The sequence below is a fragment of the Astatotilapia calliptera genome, chromosome 3 (assembly GCF_964374335.1).
Source record: "Astatotilapia calliptera chromosome 3, fAstCal68.1, whole genome shotgun sequence".
In the NCBI taxonomy this organism is placed as follows: domain Eukaryota; kingdom Metazoa; phylum Chordata; class Actinopteri; order Cichliformes; family Cichlidae; genus Astatotilapia; species Astatotilapia calliptera.
In genome coordinates this window covers 21,178,120-21,205,764 of record NC_137424.1, presented here as the reverse complement: position 1 = coordinate 21,205,764, position 27,645 = coordinate 21,178,120, and the positions used below count along the sequence as shown (strand labels likewise).

At 41.8% G+C, this 27,645-nt stretch overlaps 1 protein-coding gene across 10 annotated transcripts in view; it reads left to right on the top strand.

Moving 5' to 3' along the window:
- ehbp1l1a (EH domain binding protein 1-like 1a) overlaps positions 1-27,274 on the top strand; it is a 46,608-nt gene extending 19,334 nt beyond the window's left edge. For 5 of the 10 annotated variants that reach the window (XM_026161279.2, XM_080298300.1, XM_026161271.2 and 2 more), the window contains 18 exons: positions 3,910-3,969; positions 4,051-4,156; positions 6,699-9,733; positions 9,820-9,874; positions 10,069-10,272; positions 12,510-12,836; positions 13,143-14,729; positions 14,973-15,123; positions 19,249-19,415; positions 21,080-21,128; positions 21,227-21,739; positions 21,839-21,866; positions 21,971-22,014; positions 22,126-22,237; positions 22,339-22,438; positions 24,612-24,685; positions 25,613-25,727; positions 26,286-27,274. In XM_026161279.2, the coding sequence (XP_026017064.2) occupies positions 3,910-3,969; positions 4,051-4,156; positions 6,699-9,733; positions 9,820-9,874; positions 10,069-10,272; positions 12,510-12,836; positions 13,143-14,729; positions 14,973-15,123; positions 19,249-19,415; positions 21,080-21,128; positions 21,227-21,739; positions 21,839-21,866; positions 21,971-22,014; positions 22,126-22,237; positions 22,339-22,438; positions 24,612-24,685; positions 25,613-25,727; positions 26,286-26,379 (6,821 nt within the window). In that variant the 3' untranslated portion in view covers positions 26,380-27,274. Of the gene's footprint in view, positions 1-3,023; positions 3,240-3,356; positions 3,501-3,617; positions 3,792-3,909; positions 3,970-4,050; positions 4,157-6,698; positions 9,734-9,819; positions 9,875-10,068; positions 10,273-12,509; positions 12,837-13,142; positions 14,730-14,972; positions 15,124-19,248; positions 19,416-21,079; positions 21,129-21,226; positions 21,740-21,838; positions 21,867-21,970; positions 22,015-22,125; positions 22,238-22,338; positions 22,439-24,611; positions 24,686-25,612; positions 25,728-26,285 lie in introns of all 10 variants that reach the window. The other 5 variants (XM_026161243.2, XM_080298296.1, XM_026161256.2 and 2 more) reach the window with 3 other exon arrangements.
- The last annotated feature ends 371 nt before the right edge of the window (positions 27,275-27,645 follow it).

Here is a 27,645-nt window from a genome sequence, read left to right as displayed (position 1 = left end):
TCGGCCTGTGCTTCGAGATTTCTGGTAGTTAGAATGGCTCGGGGGTGTTGATTCATTTAAACTAACATAATCATCCTGCTGCAACCAGGTTTCTGTAAGGCAGAGTAAATCAATTTGTTGATCAATTATTAAGTCATGTACTAACAGAGACTTGGAGGAGAGAGACCCAATATTTAATAATCCACATTTCACTGTTTTACTCTTTGGTTCAGATGTGGATACTGTATTGTTCTTTCTTTGTGATTGTTTATGTTTAAGTTGTTTGTTGCTGGTTTTTAGTTTGTTTTTTGTCTTTTTGGAAGCTGACACAGTCTCTATGGAGATGGGTTTTTGGGGGGGTAGCAGGAGGAGAGAAGCTGCAGAGAAGCGTGTAAGACTGCAACTCTGCTTCCTGGTCCCAACTCTGGATAGTCATATTTTGGGGGGTTTAATTTTGGGGGGTTTAATAAATTTGTCCATATTTCTAGAAATGAGAGCTGCTCCATCCAAAGTGGGATGGATGCCGTCTCTCCTAACAAGACCAGGTTTCCTCCAGAAGGTTTGCCAATTATCTATGATTATGATTTGCCAATTATCTACTCAGCTAAATGGTTTGAAAAGTAAAACACTGCATGAAGTACAACTCAAAAGGCTACTTTAAAGAAAATAATCAATACAAAATGAAAAAAAACTTCATTTGGTTACACCCAGTGATGCAATTAATGACCTCATGACCCTATACCCACATAGCAAGCAGGTCTGGCCCGGAGCTGGTATCAAGCCGGCACTGCTGGCTGACCTCTGGCATGATAAGACGTATGTCATCCAGATATGGGCCAGGCCTGGCATAGATGGCACTGTCTATGTGATGGCATGCTCATAGAAAACAGGTCTGGCCCGGATCCGGCATCAAGCTGGCACTTCTGACTGACTGGTGTCATGGCAGGGTGTATGTCAACCAGATGTAGGCCAGGTCTGGCAATGATGGCACTATTCATGTTCCTGTTTTCCTATTTTAGTTAGAGGACCCAAATGCCTTGTTGCAATACTATACTGCTATGGTAGCCAACGTTTCAAATGCAGGTTTGACAGGTTTGTTAGTTTACACTTTATCCAAAACCTAGTGACGGTTTACTCATGGTCACCACCGGGTGGCTGTAGCTCAGGAGGAAGAGCAGGTCAGCTACTGATCGGAAGGTTGGTGGTTCAATCCCTGGCTCCTCCAGTCGGCATGTCAAGAGTGTGAATGTGAATGAATGCAGTTAGGAAGCACTCAGTTTAGAGAAAGTGGGTGAATGTGGCATAGAGCACTTTGAGTAATCTGGGAGAGCAAAAAAGCGCTATAAAAGAACAGAGTTATGTTACTTTTGCACTATTATGTTCCGGCACATGTTGTTATTACATGGCTTGATTAAGGTACACATTAGGCTGACATCTGAGCCAGCAGTGTGTCTGCAACTGGCCTTGTGCTGGCCCATGTGTGGGCCACCTCTGGCAAACCAGATCTGGGCCACCAAAGGGCCGTCATTCTTTGCGGCATGTGGGCCATGTGTAAGCACATTGTGTGGGCCAGATCAGGGCCATACCAACTTTGCTATGTGGGTATAAACAGGAAATACTTGGCGGCCCTTCCCATATACCCGTCTTAAATATAGGACCTGAATACATGGACAAACATGGTAATTATAACCAAAGCAATATGAAGAAACATAATTTACCGGACATTTGCCTGTGAACAGAAGAAAATTCAAATGACCTGATGGTTAGTAGTGTTTGCTTTAAAACATATGCATGGATGTAATAGATGTAACTGCTGCTACCACAAACAAACCCAGGATAGTGTGTCAAACAAAGTTACACCAGCAATGTATAAATTAAAGCATTATGGCTAACTGTAAATTAACAAGGAAATAAGTTATCAATTCGGTTAAGGGACAAGTGGTAATACAAGCAGAATACAAGCTCACACACACACACACACACACACACACACACACACACACACACACACACACACACACACACTATCGTGGTCTAAACATATCATGCATTATTAGCTCTGTATGCTGCTCAGTAACACTGGATATTTATTGCTCACTGTAACTGATGCTCATGTTGGTTGGTGCTGTGGTTTCCCTGCTGTGCTGTTTCTTTTTCTCAGCAGGTGATCGAGCAGATTTTCAGTTTCTTTTCTTTCCCCCTCGTCTTTCTCTTTCCTGGCCCCCCAGTCCTGTACGTTCTGTTTGTAATAAAATCTAAATAATAAAAATTGAACAAACTATGCCAGTCAAGTGGACCATTATAGCAAAAGCTGTGGTGGTCCACTTGGGAAAATCAATCTGTTGGGCAGACGGGACGGGCAGGAGTCCCAAAAACCTGAAAAGTGTTTTAAATATCTCCGTCCAGCCTACACATGGGATTTAAATCAGGATAGATCTCAGCAGTTTCTCTTTGCACAATATTCCAAACAAAGAATCCATGTCTTCCTATGATGAAACCAGTTTGGCCTTGAGATGTGATAGAGGGAAGCCGAGCATGTTGGTAGGTGGTTAAAGTGTTAAAGTTGACCCACTGCTTCACAGGCTGTTCCTGTCTCAGTGGCCTCTGGCCCCACGTCACTGCTGGTCACTTCCTGTGTGGACCCATCATTAGAAGTATAGTTTTCATATTGAGAATGAGACTTACTGATCTGAATCTATTTTGAGAACAGACCATTACATTAAGCACTGACAGAGCTCTGATGTCATAGCTTTGAAAATAACTGCAGAATAAATACTTTCATATGTTAAATACTAAAACTAAATGTATCCTTGGAAAGTTGTCAAACTGCTGCCAAATGTAGTGTTTTACACAAAGTAGTGTGTCATGCAGCCGATGTTATATGTAGTACTCTGCATGCACAGGTAAGCTTCCCTTGTATATTTTCACATGTGAAAAGTTTGCTGTCTTGATTATCACAATAATGCAGCGATAACTTTTCTTTTCTCTTCTTTTCTTTTCTTTTCTTTTCTTTTCTTTTCTTTTCTTGTCTTGTCTTTTCTCAGCCTGTACTAGTGCACGTAGAGAGCAGAGTGGTCCTTCTTTTTCCTCTGTTTCCTCATCATCATCCTCAGCTCTACTCAGCTCTTTCCCTATACCTCCGCCACGTCCTGCTCTCAAAGCCTGCTCCACCTCTGAAAAGCTTGCCCCACCTCTGCTAGAGTCTGATATGGGGTCTGCCCATATCAAACCTACAAGTCTACCGTTTTCCCCAGAGTCAGGTAAAGGGACAGAGATTAAAGTGTAGACCAAGCAGATATTTTCCACACCCTTTACTTGACCTTTACCTTTGGTTTTTCCTTACTCTGTCCTCCCATGTTTTCCCCTTTGTTTTCCAGCTTCCTGGCAGACTGAATGGAGGCCTCCTAAATCTCAGGTCCCTCTAGCACAGCTGGCCCACTCTCCTACGTCTCTGCATCCCTTTGTCAGTGATCCTGGACAAGCTGCACTTCTGCAGAAAAAGCAGAGACTAGAGATGCCATGTAATTCTGCTCTACTTTAAACCCAGACCAGTACTCTGCCATGTTGATCAGAGGCTGCTTGCTGTACTTCTCTTTCATTCGTCTCTGTTTTTCCCTTCTTGTTTTCTTTCCTGTCAGCTTCATCTTCTCTGCCCACTGCTCAGCCTTTAGATGAGAAACCCAGCGGAGGGTCTGGATATGTTTCTTTTTGGAAACCTCAGGTCACATCTGCATTAGAGACCGCCTCACCTTCTCTACATCTTTCCTCTGCTCATGTGTTTCCTTCTCTTTCAGTCTGTGAACATGATGCAGGTACATGGTTAGGTTCAGCACAGAAAAGAGTGTAGCTGCTATGCTAGCGTGATGGCACACGAACCTCGTTTTTTAGCTTGATTTGTAAAATCGTATCTTTGCTTTTCCTTCTTATTAGAGTTCAAAAGACAGCTGAGCACCCTGAATGAAGAGGATAACCAGTGCACAGCACCCACAGGTAAGCATCAAGTCAGCATTCAGTGGGGTAAGGCCTACAGTACGGACTGCATGGCTAACTCTCTGAACTGTATGTTATTAGCCTCTAACCCTGGAGGCCCAGCCAGCCAAAGGTCAGAGAAGGTCAGAGCTTCAGAGAGGAAAAGAGATACAGCGTGTGGACTCGACGCTGCCAAAGCATCAGCAGGGTAAGTTGTTCCTGCAGGCTGCTTGAGTTTGGCACTTCTGAACATTTGCTGTGTTTTCACGATCGTCTAACAATAATCCATGTTCCCATATCACAACATTTTTGCTTATGGTTCTATCAAACTGTAGTTTCGAGAGTACTTCATGAGGTGTAGTTATCCTTGTTTAATTGGCCTATAAAAATGAAAAACACTGTTTTTCCTCTTTAAGGTTATATTCTCATGTAATTCTGAGCCACTTTATTTGAAGCTGCTGTGTAACGACATTGTCTGGAAGTTATGTTCTCTCCATTTGTGCTTTGTCAGAACTTTTGATTGGATTTTCATTTTTTAACAAAGTCACAGTGAAACAAATCTGAGTAGTGAGGTGTGCAAAGATTGTGTTTGTGTGACCAACAAATCCCCAATTTTTCAGTGTAGCAAAATTACATGCTGGCATGCTATGCAACAGTTTCACTGTTGTCCACGTGAGACAAATTTAGGAAACAAACCAGTGAATTTTGAAATAAACAACGATCATGCTCGTGGTCTCACCGTGCAACTGAGATTTTCCTTTTTTGGCCTGGGAACGATGTATTCATCAAATAACCTGCTGAAAGCTCAGAGACTCACATGAGCAGCGATCGTCAACGGGAAATCTTGCACCGAAAAAACACACATTTAGTTTATTTTCTGCAAGTATTCAACTTTACAAGAGGAGGTAAAACAGGACTCACTTTAAGTGATTTAAAAATAGCACCTGAACTGTAAAGAGTTACACAGGAAGATGATTCTGGTGGGGAATAGAAAAAAAGTATTTATTTATTATTACATAATGTTTAATGTGACTCAGGAAGTGTTGCTTTTAATAAATGATAATAGTGTCATAATTGTAAGAAGAACATGTATTTACTGAGCAACAACGCGGTCTACAAGAAAGAATGAACAAAACAGCCTCGAGATCAAGAAAATAAATTGCACTAATTGCAAAAATTAGTGCAATAAATTTTTTTTGAGTTTGCACTAATTGCAAAAATGCAATTTTTTATTACAATATATAAAACCACCCCATGCTATTTCAGTCCCGAAAAAATTCACAGAATGCGTGGCATGCTTTGGAAAGATGGACGCATCGGAGAGCAACTTGGAGTTTGTATCTTGCCCAAAGATGTTTGGCGTGCAGACTGGAGCAGCCTGGGATCAAACCACTAACCTTCCTTAACCTTAGTAGATGACCTGCTCTACCTCAGAGCAGCTACATCCACCTCAAGGAAACAGTCAACAACATCCACTGAAAGAACATTTCTTTAGTAAGGCTTCTGTCAAGTCGAGTTACGCCTGATATATTGTCTCTAATCAAGCTGCATAAGAAGTCATGAACCTTTCCCATCAAGGCTGCTGAAATTCAAGTCAACCAATCATCATCTCAACTGAACAGGGTTGGAAAGTTATGAGAAAAGGCCAGACCAATCAGATTTTAGATCTGATTTTAGACTCCATGTTAAGAAGATGAAGCGGTTGCTTTAAAAACAGTGTTTGAGTTCCCTGTTTGATGTTTCTGGGTGAAATTTTTGAAACTTCTGCTTTTTGATTCTGCTTTTAGAAATGTGATTTGTAAAATGTGCCACTCAATTCCTGACAGGCCACTATTTGTGATTGCTAGTCCCTTGCTTTGCATTGTGATGCAGTGATGTGATACATTGTTACAGCTAAACACCAGCTGGCAGAATTCTTATTTGTAGTTTGCATCAGTTGTGTAGTTTTGAACTTTTTTGTGGTTGCTAAAAATATAAAGTAAGTTAAAGTTACAAAGGAGAGAGAGTGTTGCCAAAGGAGCTGAGATCACTGAAGTCACTTTCAGAGTCACTGGTTGCCATTACGTCAGATTATGGTATTACTGGTATGCTAGGAACAGTGAAACAGTGAGAGCAGGTAAGTGTATGTGAGCGTGATACCTGACCTCTGCTCTGGATGCCATTAATTATGCTCTTTTTATGAGATGAGCTTCAGTTGTTGTTATTGTCACTATTCCAACAATAGTGATGTTACTGAGCAACACTGGTTGCAGCTAAAAGCACTGAATATAAAGCAAATAAAAAAGTAATCAAAGACTATGCATTGCAACAAAGTCAGAAGAAATGGAAAAAAAAAAGTTGCACAGTCGCTGTGGAATCATCATCAGCAAAATGTTGTGACTTGGTGCTTTGTTTGTGGGGTGCAGTTCTTGAGTGTGGTGTCTTAGTACTGGACTGTTTGTTGTGAAATGCATTTGTCGAATACCATGCATGACATTATGAAGTTATTAAAGGAACAAAGAGTAGTAACAGTGCTTTATTCAAGCGTGTTATTTTAAAAAAATGATTTTAAAATGATTTTAAAAGATTTATATCTACTTCACAGTGACCGTAACCCTGTACCAGAGTTTCACTGTATTATTATGAAGATTATGAACTTGAATTGCATTGATCTTTAATAAAATGATTTAATATATTTATTATATTATTGTGGCATCCTCCTCCTTGACTGTAGAGTATTGACTGTGACTTTGTATTTACCTTTTCTTTAGTGATGAAAACGTGGTTTTACTGCAGTCAACATGTTCGATTGGTGCTGCAAAACCACTATCCCAAACCCAAGTAAATAACGCTGAACAGCAACTACAAAAACCTCCAAATAGTAGCACCATTCAATGGGAAGAGCTACCAAAAATGACTACAGAAAGTTATCCTGCAGACAGGATCATTCTGTGGGAAGAGCTACCAAAGGTGACTACAGAGGAAATTAGAAAAGCACCACAGAAAGACAGTGAGATGATGAAAGAAATGGCTGACACGCAGATGGAGACAAATAGAAAAGCTGGGATACTGTTGCCTGGCCCAACCATCAGCAGCACATTTGGATTTCCTACTACTTCTGAACAAACATCTGAATCCCTTGTGCACAATGAATCTACTTGGAAAAAGTCATCAAAAGATTTTGAAGTTGCAACCACAGAACTTGCTCTTCACCCAGAAGGAGACGTATATCTAGAAATAGATAAAAATGTTTGCCAGCCTAGTGCACAATGTGTGCAAAGTTGTGTGGCGCCTGAAACGGGCTATAAACAGGTTAATTTTTTGGGGACCTGTTCCAGGTTGACAAACATTGCTGGCATGCCATCCAAAATGCCACCAGATTATGAAAAACAGTGGCGTGTTGATCGAAAGCTAATCTGGAAGAAACAATCTCAAATACAGCGAATATTACCACCATCTTCATTAGAGAAGAATGAAAGTGAAAAGAAGGAAATGGTTTCACTGGCACGCTCTTGCCCCAGGAAGGTTAGAAATCCAGGATTCCCATCTGTGTCTCAATACAGTTATACAAATCACTGTGGTCCAGATGTATGCAGCATACCTGGCTCAGAATCTGTTATTGATAGCAGATCAAAGATGTCGCAAGAAGAATTTAGTGCCATGACTGAAAGAGAAGTGTTACTAAGAGAGAAGGATGGAATTCAAGAACCGGGAGTTTTGACGCCAACATGTCCAGAGCATTCCTCAATAACAGACATGACCGTGATTCCACAATCTACTATAGTAAAGTGTGGATTGGCTAAAAACAGCATTTTAGGTTCTTGTCCAAAAATCTCTCTAATTGAAGGCATTCCCTCATTATTGGAGAATCCTTTCAGCAAAAACTGGATAACAGATTTTAGACCTTTAGCAGTAAAACAAGCGAAACTCAACCTCATAATGACTGAATATAGCCTTGACCATGGTGAAATGAAGGTAATGTCAACCTTTGCCTCGATTTGTCCAAAAGAAGCTTCTGTCCCAGGATTTCCATCTGTTTTTGCACCGACAGTAATCTGTAATAAGTCTAGAATGCTCAGTCTCCTTCCATCTTCCCCCACTGTCTCCAGTATAGCTGGTTTTCCATCATTACAAGCTGACAGCAAAAACTGGAACACCATTCATCAACCATTGTGGAAGAAGCCGTCTGAAAGGGAGCTCGTGTTAGTAATGGAGCTCGATAAAATACCTAAAAACATGAATGGAATCGTTTCTCTTGCACAAAGTTGCTCAAGGAATTCGTGCATCTTTGGGTTTCCCTCTGTGCCAAATCCCAGATTGTATAATGTTGTAGATATGACAGATATGGTCAGTCTTTCATGCTCATGCCCCAAACTGTCACAAATAGCCGGATTTCCATCATATTATGATTCAAAAGACTGGATAATAAGCAAGGAACCACTGTTTGAACCAAGAATGAAAGACATGCAGATGGACAGAGAGAGCAAAATGACAAGTAATGAGAGAGTAATGAAATTAATGGTTTTCCTTCTACCAACTTGTCCCAAAGTTTCAAGTATTCCTGGTTTCCCATCTGTTCCATGTCCCAAAATTCATGGCCTGAATATGGTCAACCTCCTTCCTTTGTGTCCAGTAATTTCTGCTGTACCTGGATTTTCATCGATTGAATCACATCTGAACGTGGGATGGCCATCTGAAACGGATTTACTGATGCACAGACCACAAAGGAATACTCATCTTAGCATAATCTGCTCACCAGTGATCATAGACAAACCAAGCCACATGCTTCCTTTAGTTCCATCGTGTACAAGATCATCATTGATTCCAGGCTTTCCTACTGTCACTAAATACAATATCCTAACTCTCCTACCCGCTTGCCCGCAAGTATCAAGTTTGCCAGGGTTTGCCTCACTCAAAGTGGGCTTAAAATCCCAGTGGCTTTTAGATCCATATACTTATGGATCTATGCATAAAAATCCAAAGGAGACAGTTTTTCTTAAAGATGTTCCAAATCAAAATGCAGAGATTATGCATTTAATGGCGCCAGCTTGCCCAGAAAACTCCAGAATCCCTGGATTCCAGTCTGCGCCCCATTACAATTCCAAGAATAAATCCAGAATAAGTTTTGTACCTTACTGTGCCAGTGCTTCATGTATCAAGGGATTTGCATCCATGACTCCAGTACCAAGCACAGGTTGGCTAAGTGAAACAAAATCTATTTTGTCAAGACCTCAGAAGAAAATGGCAGAAATGTTTGTGGTACTTACTCAACAGGTCAAGTCGGATTGCTTCAACGTAAACATGATAGCACAAGTGGGGTCTTGCCCCAAAAAAGCCAGAGCATCCGGTTTTCCGTCTGCTCAAATTACAAACAAATCACCAAATATGGTCAGCCTAAACTCTTCTGCTCCATGTGTTTCATGCATCCCAGGTTTTCCATCAGCCAGAAGGCATAGTGCTGAATCTATGAACATACAAACCGTGGCAACATTCAACAAGATCTTGTTTAAAAACCTACGCAATAAAAGAATTAGCATTGGAGAGTTTCCTGCAAAACAAGACCATAAGCAAGATGAAGTTAAGAACATGGTAGCAATGGCTCCATTGTGTCCAAAACTCACTCAAACTCCTGGGTTCCCCAGTATTTTGCAATTGAATCCAACTGCAAAAACAATGCCTGTGCCACCTGCAACTAAGAAGCAAACCTTGCAAGAATTACCTCATGCAGAGTCATATCTCAAAGACACAGGAAATCCTGGTGTTTCTTTTGTACCTGGTAGCAGTCCAAGCACAGAACTTTCATATGGTGAGACATTTGTAATGTTAATATAAAGCTCGGAGTTATCTTTCTTTGCCATACATTTTAATCCATTTGATTTTTCTTTTAAACAGAAGAGAAACTTAAAATTGGTGCCAAGCAAAACATAGAACTTAATGTAGATAATAGGTAAGTGGACGTGCCTGATGCTCTTGCGTTTTTTGCATTTAGTGTTTGCCTAACATGCACTGCTTCGGCCAGCAAATTTAGATTGCATGGTAAACTGACAACAAATATGACGTTGAATTTCATGATATTATAATTTTAGTGCTAATTAAGTTTTAACAGCCAGGCTTTAAAATCCTTTATATTCGGGTCCTCAGAAAATCTGAAATAGAGAGGACAGCAGAGGAAGACCTAAGAGTGAAGAAACCATTGGAAAGATCTGAGCTGGTGGGAATCTTAGGTTGGGAACTATTGGAAGCTGAAGGAACAATAACAGAAAAAAAAGGAGAATCCTCTCTATCAGAAAAGGAAAAAGATATCTCTGGATTAGTGGGTGCTATTGTGGGTGTTTTCCACAAAGGGTAAGTGTTCAAACTGAAACCAACTGCATAAAGCATGGGTTGCTTATTAATAATCCTAGACAGAGTCTGATATTTCAGTGTCCAGGTCATTCTAGACTTGTGACACTGTTTGTGCTCACGGTGCAGTTTTCACTTTATCTTTATGTGCCAACATCCACAGGCTGGCTCTTTTAGTCAGCCTCGTCCACGTTGGTCAACCCCGCTCACCTGCTGGGACTAAAAGCCCCCAGCCCTTGTAATAAATTGGTACAATCTATATGAAGAGAAGAAGGCAGTTTCTTTCTGTAGACTCTGGAGACAAGCGAATGTGCCAGTAGCCTTTGGCTAAATCCAGCATTGTGAAAAAGCAAGCAGTGCCCAACTGGTCTAGGAGTTTGTCGACCTGGGACATGGGGTAAGCTGGGGCAATGGTTGAATTTGGTACGCTGGGCTCAAACTCATCTCAATCCTTAACCGAGCTCACCAGAGAAGCAGTATCAGCCTCTCTCCATTCTTTTAGGAGGTTGAGGTGGTATATTTGTGTGGCTTCACCCCTGTCTGACCGCACCACTTCATAGTCAATATCAACCACTCCCCGTGTGACCACCGAGGGTCCTTGCCACTTGGTGAGTAATTGTGAGCTTGATGAAGGGAGCAATACAAAATGTCTTAGCCTAGTCCCTCTATTGTACAGCCACTGCTGATGTTACTGGGCAGGGGGGCGATTCTCCTGTGGAAACTGGACTAAAGCCTTGCTCTCAGGTCCAGGATGTATTGAATTTTATTTTTCCCTGGGTGAGACCTTCATCCCATTTTTCTTTAATCAGGTCCAACACTCCCTGTGGGTTTCTGCCAAACAGCAACTAAAAGGGAGAAAACTCGGTGGAGTCTAGCCAGTGATACCAGTTACTCTCATCCTTGTCTTGACTTCGTTGACTTGTCTTGTTCAGCGACTCCACCAGCTTGTCATTCTCAGGGTGGTAGACGCTGGCCTTAACAGATTAATCAGGCTGGTTCACCAGAAGACATTCTCTGGAGGATGCACTAGGCAGACCACTTTTTTGGCTTTATTCAATAGATACAGTTAATGTATCAATTGAAAGCAGAGAGAGGGGAAGATATGTAGCAAAAGGCCACGGGTCAGAATCAGGGCCAGCTGCTTTCAGCTGTACGGCATATGGCTGCATGCTTATCCCAGTGAGCTAAAGTGGCACCCAGAGAAAACCATTCATCACTCGGTCAAAGCTGAGTGTAGTATCTTTATGAGAATGCTCTAGTGGAAAATATTCCATGGAGCGAATCACTGGAACCGGCGGGTTCTCCAGTGAAGGCCCTGTTGTTTCCATGTCGCTAGAGTCCGCATGCTGTGCCTTGAGGCAACTGTTGTTGTGATTTGGCACTATATAAATACAATTCCATTGAATTAAACTGACATGTCACCCCTACAGACACCCATTAGCTTTCTAAATCCAGTCAAATCTGGTCCCAGGGTGTGAAAGTCGGGAGCTAACCACAGCCTTAAGTCGGTGCATTTAATTCACCAGCACTATGGGATATTAACGGATATCCACACTCTTAAATTCCACCCACTCTGCTTCCAACAATGCCCCCGGTCAACACAAGGTTTGGTGAACCAGGGTCTGCTTGCAGCTCGAATCCACCATAGCCCATTGTGTACTCCGTTAGCACCTTACTGCAGCCTTGTACGTCGCTCTTGGACTGGGGGAGGGCGTCGGAGGGCCGATGGTGTAGAGCACCTGTCCTGCTCGCTCAGCTACCATTTGAGCCAGCATCTCCATGGCTGCACGGGTCATGGGTACACAGCATGTCGGGAACTTGGGCGCCACCGTAACATACTCCGTTTTGTCGTAGTCCCGACATGCCGCACACTGCTTGTGCTTCTGATGCAGTTTTCACTTTATTTGACACTGTGCCAACATGCACAGGTGACGTTGTGACTCTGACTCCACCTCCGCTCCAGGTCCAGGTTAACCAGCCTCCCCTGGCACTGACCCCTGAACCCACTCCACCACCCCTCTCCTGAACTCAAGCCACAGAAAACATCCCACCACAATATTAAACTCCCTTAATTTTCAAATGTGTAGTTTTAAGTGAAGTGAAAACTTTACTAGGCTGCATTTGCATGGGAACACATCGCCAATATTTACTGGCTTCTGTAATGAGCTACATGCTGATAGAGGAGACAAATTATACATAGTTCTAGTTTTCATTCACTCATATATGAATTCATTTCTCAGTTACGAAACTGTAGCATCAATCTTGGGGCCATCGAACTCTGGGTTAGCTGAAGCTGATCACCAACCCAAGCCTCTCTCTTCTTTGGATGCAACAATGACCCCTTCGGATGAGTTTTTTCAAGTCTTTACAAATTGCACCATTCCCATCGAGGACAGGTGTGAGGCTTCTATCGGCCATGCTACGGAGGATACAGAGGAAAGATTACTCACAGGGAAGGTCGCTGTTCAAACACCAATGTGCACTGAAGGTTTACTTCCAAGGCAGCAGACTGAGGTAGAACAGGATGAGGTTAGAGTGGTGTTGTCTTCTTGTCAGCTGGAAAAAGGGTGAGTGCTGGTTGCATGGTGTGTACATTTTTGATGATAACATCTCTATCATTTGGCTTATGAGTGCTTACTGCTCAGGATGCTTGTGATGGTAAAGTCAGCCAGTACTGACACTGGAGTATGGAACTGCAATATTGGTCGCTTTGTTAAGGTTAACCTTTGTTTCCTGGATGTTCCGCTTTGTTCTAATGACTTGTTGTGTATCAGGATTTGGTTTTGTCTTAATAGGCGGTTGCATGCACAGTAGAAATATGTGACAAAGTTAAGAACAGATGATTCTGAAGTTTGTCCTTTGTTTTTCTTAAGCCCTGAACAAATAAGCATGGAAGAAAATAATGCTACCTCCCAGAAGCCCACATCAAACGAGACACTGACAGATGCCACTAAAGATAGAGAAGTAATGTTGGATGTTGCCTTGGAAGAAGCCTCACGTGATCATAACGTTAGTTCAGATGGACCACAAGGTGACAGTTCAGTACCGCAGCGAGGGAAGAAGCCAAAAAGAAGAAAAGTTCAAGACCCGCCACAGAACGAGTGTGAGAGTGAAAACACAGTTCCTAAACGTCCTCTTAGAAAGAAAGATAGTTTAACCCGAGACCACAAACCCAAATTTAATGGTGTATCTGTCAAGTGCCTTCCTGAAGTTGTCCCAGTGGAGTCATTAAACAAGGATGCTAATGCGGAAGTAATATCTACACAACCTGCTACCTACACAAGCCCACTCAAAAGAACTCACGATATCATCCCAAAACCAGAGCTTTGTGAGAAAACTGGCACTATTTCACTCATTAAGGAGATACATCTTCCTTCAATTGAGAGTGACAAGGGAATTACACCACAGAATTTAAATGTCACAGTTACGAATTCTGATAAACCAGTCCACTTTGATAAAGCAGCAGTTGGTGATAGGCAAGAACTAAGTCAACCAGCAATAACTTGTGACGCATCTATTGATGCACTTAATATTAAAACTCCTCAAAAGTCAGAGGATGCACCAGTCACTGCAGAAACTGAAAGCCTAACAGAAACAGCTTATTCTATCCCAAAGCCTTGTACGAATATCCATTCCAGTGGCACCTTCTCTGGTGACCTTTCAGCTACAGAAAGAGCCTCTAAAGCTGATAATGGAGAACAGGCACAGTCAGCAAGGCATGGTAGCCCTTCACAAATTTCTTCAACAGCTAAAGAACTGTCAGAGGTGGAACATAATAAAGACCTTCCTCTTCTTTCCCCAGTTTACCAACCAGAAGTAGTGGCCGGTGTACACTTAAGGAAAAGCAGATTAACCAATGAGGAAAATGTTCAAGCAGAGGATAATAATTCTTCAGAATCTCCAGTAAAACTCTCACGTTTGCCAGTGCCGAAACCAAGAGTAAAGAAACGTCTTAGTGATTTTTTCCCAGACGACACTGAAATCTCAGATAGTTCAGCTGTCAGTAACAAGGAATCAAAGGAAGGCCCACCATCACTGGATTCAAGTACGATATCTGAATTAAGTTTTGTCACAATTCATCAAGAATATGACAATACATTACAATTGGAAAAGGAAGTTCTAGCAGCAATGCAAGAAGAGTTTAGTCAGTCAGGTGGAGAGGATACAGAGCACGCTTTCGGTGAGACCACTGAAGGCTGGACTTTTACAGACGAACACGTTTTTACAGATCCCTGTGAGAAGGCTGTAGAGGCAGTAACTGAACAGTATGTAATGGAGACAGTCCAGGAAGCAAAGACCGATAGGCACCTTGCAAGTACTGTTGCTTCTCAGGATGACTGGCTGCATCTAGACCATAATAAAGATAGTGAACAAATGGAAATTGAACTAAAAAAGGAAAAGAAAGATGAAGAGTTGGACTTTGGCTTTGTGTCTGTCACTGCAGGTTGTTCAGAGTTCAGGTAAGATTAGTCAATACGCATTACGATGTGTGAGGGGGAAAATTTTAACTTGGATGTGTATATATTTTTCTTTCTCTTTTTACATTAAAGTTTGCATCCCTTAAAAAAAATGAAACTAAACTCAAAAATGATTTTAAATTAGCAACATGGTCTGGAAACGTATCAGCAACTAATAGATCATTTCTTTTAGAATAAAGATGCTTACATTTTTATAATTTGCTTTGTATTTGTGTGTATCTCCAGGCAAAGGGAAACAAGAGAAGAATTATCAGGTCAGCCTGTACCGATGCCTCGGAATAAGAAGCGTTTGAGTTGTTCTTCCTTAGATGACAGCAAGTCACAAGTTGTTGCCCTTAAGCAGGACAGGAAACCAACAACATCTCCATCTCAGGAGGTACGTTTAAGCTTACTCACCTGTATATTTGTATATGAACAGTTGATCAAATAACTGGGTGTAATATATTTCTTGGAGTAAAGAAATTTTAGCTGAATTCTTTTGAAATTTACAAAAGGCCTCTTGCTGGGTTTGAAGGTGTGCACCTTTGACTAAACTACAACCAGTAGTCGAGCCAGTCATGAGGTAGTGGAAATAATTATTTGGTCCTGTGCTGAATTTTAAATGTTGCTCATTTGAAATAATCATTCTCAAATTTTTATGGTTTGTTTCTAATGGAGAGAGACAGAACACCAACCAAAGCATAAATCCTTATTTATGCCATTGAAATAAATAAGTATTTGACCCCCAGCTAGAATTGTGACTCCCACAGTTGGCTGGCAGGTCACAATCAAGATTGCAATCAGTCAATACATCTATTACAGACACATCCCAGCTTATCGCGTGTATAAAGGACACCTGTCCACAGAATCACTTTCTTCCACTCCAACCTCGCCACAACGATAGACAAGTCCAAAGAGCTGCCAAAAAATGTCAAGGACAAGATTGTAGTGCTGCAGCTTAGCGATGAGGTGACAACTGTTTGTGTGGTTATTCAAAAATGGAAGAAATATAAAATGACCATCAATTTGTCTTGGTCTGGAGCTCCATGGGATCAACTTGACCAGCTGTGTTTGACAGAAGAGAAATGCTGTGTATAACCCAAAGAACATCATCCCACAGTTAAGCATGGAGGTGAAAATATTATGACTCTAAACTCTAAAGGTTAAACGACTAGATTTACCAGAGGATTAAGCAGCTCGTTATGGATAAAATAAAGGGGTCTACCACAGGCTATCAAGGGCAAGGTTGATAACTGAGGATACCTTTGGTACTCCGGTTCTGCAGTGGTCAATGCACATTGTGTCACTGGCATTGGCTCAAGTAATACAGAGGCCTATTCTCTTCTGCTTATCCAATATATTGTCCCGGGGTCCCGATGCGACAGGCTGCCAGTCTGTCACAGGGGTAACACATTGAGACAAAGAACCGCTCACACCTGTGGTTGATCAGCAATTAACCTAACCCCACTAACTGGGTGACTTTCGACTGTGGGAGGAAGCTGGAGAGAACCTACACAGACACAGTGAGAACATAGAGAGTCCACACAGAAAGTCATGAAATTGAACCTTCTTGCTGTGAGGCAATAGTGCTAACCACTGCACCACTGTGCTGCCCTGTGCAGGAAACAGATGGACAAAAATATTCAGTACTCAGTTCACCAAGTCGAAGGAACTTAGTGAATCTAAGGAGGAGGAACTGCAGATTCAATGTGGGAGAGTCTCTTGGAGCCTTTTCCAAATTACGGCAGATTCCAAGATTATTAGTTCAAATAACTGTACATTAGTACAAGTTATACCACTTTGTCAAGGTCTGGAAGAAGACCTAAACTGTCACCCTTAGATGGGAGGAAACTTGTTAAGATGCTCAGTAATAACCAAGGAACCACTAAACTTCAGGCCCTTTTTAACAGTGAGACGAGGTTATGAATGAGCTTCTTGGACAAAATGATAAGAAATATATTTGGAGGCTTAAAGGTGAGGCTTTTTAACCGAAGAGCACTGTTTTGCTGCCAGTGGGACTGGTACACTCCACAAAATGGATGTAAACATTAAGGAGGAGGACTACCTTCAAATTCTTCAACTTTACCTCAATTCAGCACGTACATAGGTAGCACTTGCACACAACTGGGTGTTCCAATAGTGATCTCAATCATGTGTCAAAACCAGTTTTGGGATAGAAAAAGCAAACTAATTTTAAGATGTTGTCCCGTAGGAAATTGTTTAGTCATCTGCATTTAACCCATTCACTCAGTGAAGCAGTGGACAGGGTGAATCTACCAATCAGGGAGCAGTGTGTAGGGACGCTGCCTTGCTCAAGAGTACCTCAGGATAGCCATTCAAAGGATTTGACCCCCTGATCTTCTGATCATGGGGGTGAACACGCTACCTACTGAGTTATCCCTGGCCCCTGACTTCAACCCTACTGAAAAGTTGTTGACTTTAAAAGCTCTGTCTGTGCCAGGAAGCTGACCAAATTAACTGACAAGAAGAGTGGCCAAATATTCAGTTAGAATTATGCCAGAAGCTTGTTGATGGTTATAAACCATCAACCAAGCTAAAAGACCTTTAGCCAACTATGAGTTGGGCTGTATGTACACCCAACCTATTCAAATGGTGGCTTAGTAGCAACCTCCAAGTGCCGCTGCCCATGGTCCTGCCAGAAACAGAGTAAAACAGAGAAAAACATGTTTTCAAAGCCTTCAGTAATTCCAACAGAACTTCCTGCAGCTTAGTGCAATATTCTACCCACAATGCAGTGTGTTGTTTTAAACGTATTTCTACAAGTGACACAAGTAGTCTGTGATGCAACATTTGTTTGTCAACCCAAAAGCAGAAGATTGAGAATGAGAACCGTCAGTTTAACCCCACCTAGACGAGCCATTCCACAAGAGCGTCACGCTAACGGACCAATAAAGTTTTGGATTGATGTTGACACAAACCAGTTCCCTGATGTTAAGAAAGTTCCAGCTGTGACTCGAGTTTTTCACACATGAACTCTGTAAAAATCAGCTCTCGTTGCTCTCTGACTGACGGTGCTCTTCATCATTTCCTTTGGTTTGCACTGACTCAGCTTATGAGTCAAAATTTGCTTTCTGTCACGTCTCCCATTAGGAATTTCAAAGTAACTGTATCCTATATATCAACATAATGTGGCTTGTCTAACAAGCCACGCCCAGTCACAGGTGTAGATTTAGAAAAAAACCTGTTCCCTCAGTGTGTAGCTGTAGATGTTGTATTTATGTGTTACTGCTATGGGTTTGTGCACTGATAGCTTTGATAGAATTGATAGCTCTTTTTTACTTCTGTTAAGTACTCTTTAAGATGTGCTGGGTCTGATGTCATCAAAACATTTATTTTATTTTGAAAGGAAAATACCACTAATAGTTTGTATTACTTCCACTTGAGTCAGGTATGATCAAAATGCTTATTTCCGTGTGAGTTATGACCAGATTTAAAAGAGAAACATTGAGAGAACATTACTTGTTTGTCAAAACATTGTGTTTGTTTGAAATTTATAATAACCTGCTGCTTACTGGCTGGTACAAATTCCTTGTTTTGAAAATCTGGCCTAACGATCTTTGTAATCCAATTGCCCTGATATAGACTATTAAAGAAACAAAAGAGTGATTTATATTGCTACAAATATTGACTCATCTATTAAAATCATTGAATTCAGGTGTTCCTTGGCCACAGGTAATCAAGCACCTAGGCATGCAGACAGCTTCGACCGACATATGTGAAAGAATGGGCCACTCTGAGGAGCTCAGTGAATCACAGCATGGCTGTGTGACAGGATGCCACCCATGCAGCAAGTCCAGTCATGACATTTCCTCACAACTAAACATTCCACAGTCGACTGTTGGTGATATTGTAACATAGTGAAAGTGATTGAGAATGACGTGCATACTGCACAGAGGTCAATCACAGCAGACGTCCAAACTTCATGCGGCCTCCAGATTAGCTTAAGAACAGTGCGTAGGGAGCGTCATGAGATAGGTTTCAATGGGTGAGCGCTGCATCCTTGCCTTACCTCACCAGGTGCAATGCAAACCATTTGATGCTGTGGTGTAAAACATGGCACCACTGGACTCTAGAGTGAAGTGGAGATGTGCTCTGGGTTTGTTGGTTGCCAGGTTGCCCAAAAGAAGTGAAGCTGTCATAACTGCAAGGGGTGGGCTGACATCTTATTAGAACCTATGAATTAAGAATGGGGTGTTATGGTGATATGCATGTGGAGACAGATGAGCAAATACTTTTGGCAATTTGTATACTGGAGAAAATCCCAAATAAATTAATTACTTAATTAATTAATGACACAGTAGCCTCGGCATGTGTATAAAACAGGTTCTGACTGTTGTTAAATAAATGTGACCCCTAAAAACGGGGGATGTGTCTGAAAAAGCTTTAAACTCCTTAACGTTTAATGCACATTAAACCTATTCAATTAAAAATGTGTAATTCTCCACTTTATGTCAAAAGTTGTGTCACTATAATTTCAAAATAATCTTAATGTGTTTTCTAGAATCCACCGGGAAGTCCGACCTTAGTTACGTCAAGTCAGTCCTTACTGGAATGGTGTCAGGAGATCACAAAGAATCACAAGGGAGTGAAGATTACCAATTTCAGCACTTCCTGGAGGAACGGCCTCGCGTTTTGTGCCATCTTACACCACTTCCACCCAGAAAAGATGTAAGAAACAGTTGCCCTATCACCCTTACTGGATAGACTGTGGACTGCTAGTTTAATTTTTAGCTTGACTATAAGCAATGACAGCTATTGTGTGCAGCTTTCCAGGTGCTCACTGGCCAAATGTTTAGCTACCTCTCTGTGTCTTTTAATGCTAATTGTATATGTAAAAATGTAGTGCTTTGATTGTTATGTAGTCAGCCAATTCTATATTGGTTGGTTAGCCATCACCAGTTTGTCCGTCTGTATGTTGAAGTCCTACTGGATCTAAGCTTGGTCATTCTCAACCGCCCTGATGGGCATGTCCCATTTTGACCTCAGGACCTCAGGCTCTGATGTTCCTGTATCCTATTCCGACCACTTGGTTATGGCGTTCCATGTATTCCCTGCCTGCTAGCATCTTGCTCCCTGCTGTTATGTGCTGGATTGTGTCAGGGGCATCTTTGCTTTTCCTTTACTCTTTCTTGAATGCCTGCCACTGTGATAGTTACTGGACTCTTTTCGTGGAGGTTGCTATGGTCTGCTCTTAGCTCATCTAGTCACTGAGCATTGTTGTTATGGGTTGCATCCTTCTCCCATATGCTCTTCGAGTATTTGTCTCCAGGCTTGGTGGAGCTGTTCTCAAATTGTTCTCCTGCCACTGAGAGAACACCTTGGATGGTTTCACTGAGAACATCTGGTTTATTCTCCTGGATTCTGTCTCTCTGGTATATCTCTTCAAACAGCTGGCCAAGGCTATTAGTTTTTGCTTGGTAGTTTCTAAGGTGTCAGGTGTGAATAGTTTGCTGTACTTCTTAGACACCCCATCTCCGATAGTTGCCCAACTTCCCTCCATGCTGCCTTGATCTTGACCTCTAGTTTCCTTCTCCATGGAGGGTACTGCTCCTTGTTGCTGTGTGTCTTATACCCAAGCATCTCAATTATCACTGCTGCCGTGGTGTAGATCAGCTGGCTGGTTTCAGTGATGGCCACAGTAGGGATTGTCCATAAAGCTGCATTCACACCTTCTGCTAGTCCATCAGAGGGTACTTTACATAGTCTTGGTAATCTGGCACGGAGGGTTTCCAGTTTAGCCACGATCTTATCTCTCAGATCAGCTGCTCTCGCACTCACGCACCTGTTGAGCTTGGTACCCAATCTCAGATGGCGGGGATGATGATATCTCCCCGTGATCTTCTTTCGAATGTTGGTACATTGAACTAATAGTTGTTTTGATGTTGGTCTAGATGTTGGGTGTCCAAGATTCCATAGGTCCGTTGTGACGTTCATGCAACCTCTTCCTCTGGGATTATTTGCATGTTAGCATTCCACATCCCTTGTCCACTCACGCCTTCTATTTGCACAACACTGTGAAAAAAAAATACTAGTAGTCTATATGAAACAGATTTAACTAAATTTAAGGATCCCATGTGCCAACACAATACAGAGTAGCTTTTTATTATCTGTTTAGTTGTACTTACTGCTTGCTCAGTCTTAACGTGTCGTTTTATGCTTGATTTTAAATTAGTTTTACACATTGCACAGGATTTTATAGTTTTTGGTTTGCTTTCTTGGCGAGGTTTCCTTGAAAAATAATCTTTGTCAGTGCATATACTGGTTAATTAAAGGTTCAATGAAAACTTAAAAGATATAAATGTGGTATGTTGCCCTGTTTTGTCTTTTTCTAGTAATTTTGAAATGTTGGATCCATATGACATCAAGCAAAACAACAAAAAGGTGGTTAACAGTTTCCTATATTCTCATGAAATTACAAGTACTGATTACTTAATATTTGGGAAGTCCTTATAATGTCCTTGTATTTGAACATGTTGCAGGCTTTTAATGGCTTTGCTGAACTTGGAATTTCAAGGTTGATGGAGCCTTCAGACATGGTCATGCTTGCAGTGCCTGACCGCCTCATTGTCATGACCTACCTTAACCAGATCCGCACATATTTCACTGGCCAGGAGCTCAGTGTGCTTCACATAGACAAAGACACCAGTGAGTCCAGTTATGCTGTGGCAGGGGACCGGGAAGCCCAAGACGACCCCGAGGCAACTGTTCGCTACTGCGCCCAGAGGCTCCAGGAGGAGGGTATAAGTCTTGAGACTAATGGGAGTGTAAGCACTGCAGAGAAGGACAGTAAAGCCAGCAGGGACGTGGTGCCGCCTCCCAGAACCAAACGCTCGCAGGTTGCTGGGGTGAGTGCAGCTCAGTCTCCGGTGGCGCCACCACGGACTCATTTTCTGTTCAAGTCTAGTTTCTCTCATGTCAGAGATGCTGACCTGGTTAAGAAGCGTAGGTCACAGCGCAGGAGCGGGTCAGTCGAAGAAGGAGACATATCAGCGGTATGTTACCTCATGTTGCCTCCCCTGAGTTGTTTATTCCTTTGAAATGTCATTCTTTGTCTTATCTACATTGTGTGTGGATGTTGTTTGTCTCTGCAGGCTGAAGCCCAAAGGAAGTCAGAAACTGGTTAGTTCTCTTTGACTTAAACTAAAAGCAAAAACACAACAACAACAGAACTTGGACATAATGATGAATGATTGGTGGCTCATTTTTACATTTTTTTCATGCAGAGAGAATGGATGCTGCGTTAAAGGACAGAAGACCAGAGGGCCAGGTGAGCAAGCAGCTGTTTAACTGTAATTTGTAAAGTGCGTCAGGAAGTCTGTGGAGAATCTTTTGTTCTCCTCTCATCGTCTGCAGAGTGAGTAATTATTGTTGTATCTAGGACCCGAGCGAGTACGTGCTGAATCAAATGGAAGCCTTGGAAGCAGAACAAAATCACGTTGATAACAGAGCAGGTGTGGTGGAGAGGAAACTCAGACAGTTGCTGGAAACAGGTAAAATACCCGCTCTACCTGCCCACCATGTTCTAATCTAAGAAAGAGAACAAAGAAGACGATAACCAAGATGGGACATTAATGATGGTTTTACCCCACAGGCAGTGACAAGGAGGAGGAGGAGCGGTTGATTCAGGAATGGTTCACATTGGTTAACAAGAAAAATGCTTTAATCCGGAGGCAGGACCATCTACAGCTACTGTAAGACACACACACACACACACTGCACACATTGTGCAGAGGAAACTGTAGAATACCAGTATATCACTGACATTAAGACAAAAATCTCTCCTCTTGGCTCATTTAGCAGCACAGAGACAGGTTACAAATATGTATATACTTGATGTGTTAGTATATTGCCCAAGGATATTTGACGTGCCTGGCCGAAGCAGCCAGGGTTCAAACGACCAACTTATCTGATTAGTAGGTGACCTGCTCTGTAACTTCCCCTAAAATAACAGGATGGTGCAGACAACCAGGAGTCAATAGTACTAATCTGTGAGAACTTTAAAGTTCATTCATAATCATTCACCACACCGTAGCCATGTTGTTGAGAAAACTCCAGAATAGCAACTAAACAGACCACATGATGTTAGTGTTTTCCAGTTTTCTTTGCAAGCTCCTTTGACTACGATGACCTGGATGACTGAGAACCTTCACAGACAATACATGAAATTACGGCGTTTAAGGCAAAAAAACCTGAGTTTGTACAAATTGAACAAGCTTGAAAGTCAATATTTAGTATAACCACCTTCATTCTACAACACAGCTTGAACTCTCCTACACAATGTTTCATGTAATCTTCAGGATTAGTACGTAGGACATTCTTCTTCGGTTGTATCTGTTCTCTTCTCTTATCCCACACTGCTTCTATAATAGTAAGGTCCAAGCTCTGCGTAGGCCAAACCATACCTGATAGTGTGGTTTTTCTATCAGGTATGCTTTTAATGCACTCGCAGTGTGTTTGGGGTTACTGTTTAATGAAGCTGCTGTCAGACAGATGCTTTCCAGATAGGCAGCTGTAGCTCACGAGGTAGATGGTGGATCAATCCCAGTCTGCAGGCCAAATGTCATTGGGCAAGATATTAACTTGCCAATGGCTGGCAGTGAATGAGTTAAACCCATTGACTCATTCACTGCAATTGACGGCTATAGACGTCAATGGCAGTGAATGAGTTAACCCTAAGTTGCTCTCTGATGAATGTGTGTGAATGTTAGTTAGTGAGCACTTAAAATCATAGAAGAAGATGAATGTGGCGTGTTATATGAAGTGCTTTGAGTACTCTGGCAGAGTAGAAGAGTGCTGTATAAGAATCAGTCCATTTACCAGAGGGTGGATCTGTGTTAATAATTCCATTCACTCTGACGAGCTCTAAGACAGCACTTCCTGAATGCAGCCCTAAACTATGTCAGAGAGTTCTTGTGTAATTTTGGCACATGCCAGCCTTTTCTTCCTGTTTTCCTTCCTTAAGAATGGTTTCTCCATGGCCTTCCACTGACACCATTTATCACGAGGCTTTGGTAACCAGTTGATGGGTCAGCGGACGGGGATCTTTCCTTTTTCTCAAGGACGTGACTTTAAGATATATTGTATATGAGGAATATATTTTTTGTAGGTCTGTTTTTACCTTACAATGAAGAGTCCTGTGAAAATGGTCAGGTCCAAGCTCAGAACTGAACATAAGTGAAAAAGCAGCCAGTGTCCCAAGAACCACTTTGACATGACAGGACAGTCTTAAAGGAGTAAGGGGTGGTTCAAGACTTTTGCATAGTACTGTATATCTCAGCACAAAGTTGCTGACTTGCTTCATGTACACCAATCAGACATAACATTATGACCACTGATAGGTGAGGTGATTATCTCTTCATCATGACTCCTGTTGGTGTGTAAAATATTAGAAAGTAAATAAGTCAGATCCACAGAGGCCCAGCAGGACTTTAAGGATCTGTTGCTAACATCTTGGTGGCAGAGACCACAGGACATCTGCAGGGCTGCAGTGGAGTCCACGTCTCGACGGGAACGTCATTATTAGGCAGGTGGTCGTATTGGTGTATTTGGTAAATTGAGTGATACTCTTATAGCACGTTTCTACTCTGAGTACTCAAAGTGCTTTTTACTACATGCTACCTTCACACACACACACACACACACACACACACACACACACACACACACATACACACACACACACACACACCTTGGATTTTGGTATTTTACCTCTATTAGCAGATGGTGGAGTTGTCAACTCTGTCATAACACTTTATAGCAAGGATCTTGGTTCACATGTTGGCTGGGGGTTCCCACCTAAGACAAAGTTAAATGAAACACAAATGTTGTGTGTCATAAATCATTTCCATCTGTTCTGATTAACAGGCTTGAAGAACAAGACTTGGAACGAAGATTTGAGCTGTTAAACAAGGAGCTGAGGGACATGATGGCAATTGACGGTATTAAACTGTTTCATGTTCCCATAGTGGAGTTAAAACCTTGATTAGGGTTAGTTTAGCTCCTGAGATGTGTCAGCAGAGCTAAGAAATGGGAACTGACACCCTCTGTTTGAAAGCAAATCTCTACTGAGAGATCAGCTGCTATTTGGTGCGCTGCGTACATGTAGTGGCAGCCGAAATACAAAATACATGCAGTATAACTACATACAGGCTGAACCACCGACTTAGCCTGTCAGTAAACTTTTCCTTTCCATCCTCACTTGGCAGGAGGAAATGTTTCACAGCCCACCTCAACAAAACCGTGACACAAAAGCTTTCATTTTAAATCACATCAAACTCATTCACATGAATTTCCTCAGTAACTTTGGCTGTGCAAACAGAAGATGTTTCACTTCAAACAGCTTCCTGTGACCTTTGACACTAGCTCCCTCACTTTTTCGACAAATAGAGACAAATTAAATAGAATTTGCACAACAAGAAAATCCAGTTGGTAAAAAAGAAGAAGCATTCAGAGAGTTCAGTACTCGTCACGTGTTTTCCACTGCACATGTTTTCAAAACAGAGCTGCAGAGTCGACAACAGCAGAGTGGCCACAACCCTCTAATCACTCAACCTCTCACTCCACACCAAGCCAGGAGTCACTCAGTGTCTGTGTCACTAGAAATATTACCTGTGTAGTGACGTCCCTGCACAGAGCGTCAGCCTTTCATTTGGCAGGTCTTATCAAGCACAGTTGACAGCCACTAAATTCATTTCCTTTTTGACTTGACTTTGTATGAACGTTGCCACTTGATATCCTGATATGTGGAACTTACTTTGTAACAGTAAGTTCCACATCTATACAGAAAAAAAGTAAGAAGCAGCTCGTTACAGCTCGTTTCCTCCCTAAACTGTTCTCTGTCCCACCTCTGTGTCTGTGTGCTGCAGAGTGGCAGAAGACTCAGGCCCATAAACACAGAGAGCAGCTGCTGCTTCAGGAGCTGGTGTCACTGGTGAACCAGAGGGATGAACTGGTCCACAGTATAGATGCCAAGGAGAGAGGGTGAGACTCACGATACACACATGATAAACTATTCCTAGACTTTCAGATTCAACTAAAAAGGGATTTCATTAGCCTGTATGAAACATCACAACGAGCCTGGAGGCAAATCACGGTTTCATATTCAGCTTTCAAACTCTACGTCCATCTTTTTTGCATTTTTATTGAACCTCTTGACTCAGCAATAAGTCGGTGATAACATCAGTAGTTTTTGAACAGATTTACTAGTTTCTGATGAGGAATTTACTCCTGTTTACCTGACCTCACCTTCTGGTTGTAAATGGTAAATGACCTGGGTCAGAGTGCCTTATAAGGTCTCAGCCATTCATATACGTTCATACAAGCACAACCTTCCAGTTAGAAGATGACCTGCTCTTCCTCTCGAGCTGCCGTCACCTCACTCATCCCCCTCTCTGTCGGTCTGTCCAGCAGCAGCCTTCCCTTCACAGTCACTACCCTAAATAACTGAAAGACACTTTTAAAGAAAAATGGACATCCACAGTTTTCCCAACACAAAAGCATGTGCAGGCAGCTTGTAACCATCTCTCCTCTGGTCCTCAGAGCTGTGGAGGAGGATGAGCGTCTGGAGCGTGGCCTGGAGCAGCGCAGGAGGAAGTATGCTAAACAACAGAAAGAGAAGTGTGTGATGCAGTGACCACCGCAAACTTCCAAATGTTGGGCCAAGGCAGTTTTCTCTCCTCTGTCACCTGCTATCAGAATGAATGATGTGGTTTTAGGTCAGCAGTAAGTGCACATTCACACTGAATCTGAGAAGATTCAGAATTCACATTAAAGTTTGGCTTGAGTGGAAGTTTTGGTCTGCTTTGCATTTTTAATGTCTCAACATGTGCCACTAGGAACCCTTTTGTTACCTGATATATGCACTAGTTAAACCTCATGAACTGTTTGTAATGATGCAAAGTGGGTTTGAGTGTGGAAATGGTTGGAAAGCCTAGAATAGCTGGCTTAGACTATGGATGATCTATAGATCCTAGAAGCTCCAGCAGCACAAAGCCAACAGCCTTGCAACATTACAAAAAGCATCCGTGTGGGTCCGTTTTGTTTAAAGTTAATGGTTTCAAGCTGAATTCGGTGTAACGTGTGATTTTCAACAGCTTTGAACAAAAAAAAACACAAGAAAAGTCAAGGTGAGAATTTCACAAATGTAGGTGCTACTGATTGGAGCTGAGTAGCCTTCACACAAATGTAACTGAAACAGCGAGTCGCCCTGTTGAAATGTGAATGATGTCACTCTCCCGCTGCTCAGCGTGTCAAATCAAAGTTTGTATTTAAGTGTCTCAGAGGTTTTATCTTGTGTTTGCAGTTCTCTGTTCATCATTCGTGTGTACTACAGCTTACATCTCGCCAAAAGCAGTGCCTTTTATAAAGTTTTATTAACACCTGTTACATTTAAAATATTTGTAAAGACGGGAAAATACTAAAAGCTTAAATACACATTTTATGCAATTTTGAATGTGTTTTAAACTGTGGGATTATATTTGCCATTCTTCCATAGAAATTCAACGTCAATAAACCTTCCTGACACAAAACTGCTTTTGTTACTTTGTTGTCACTTTCTTCTTCTTCTTGTTGCTTTAGCAACAAAAAGTAAAAGACTGCTGAGGATTTTATAAAGACTTGTTTGTTCAAAACAACAAGGGTGGTTTTCAGAATATCAAATAATTGTACGTGGATACATGTATAGTTGTATGATTACAGTGTAAAACCTCACTGAACAATAACATGCAGCATGAGTCATCTTCATCACCATAGAGTGACCTGCTGTTTCACATACAAACATTAGGACTGTTGTGTGGCCATTTTACAGATAACCTGAGGAACCCAAAGCTGTAGATACACTGTTTGCACCGACTACAAAGACAACCCAAGTTTTAATATGATAATAATAGAAATTCATATG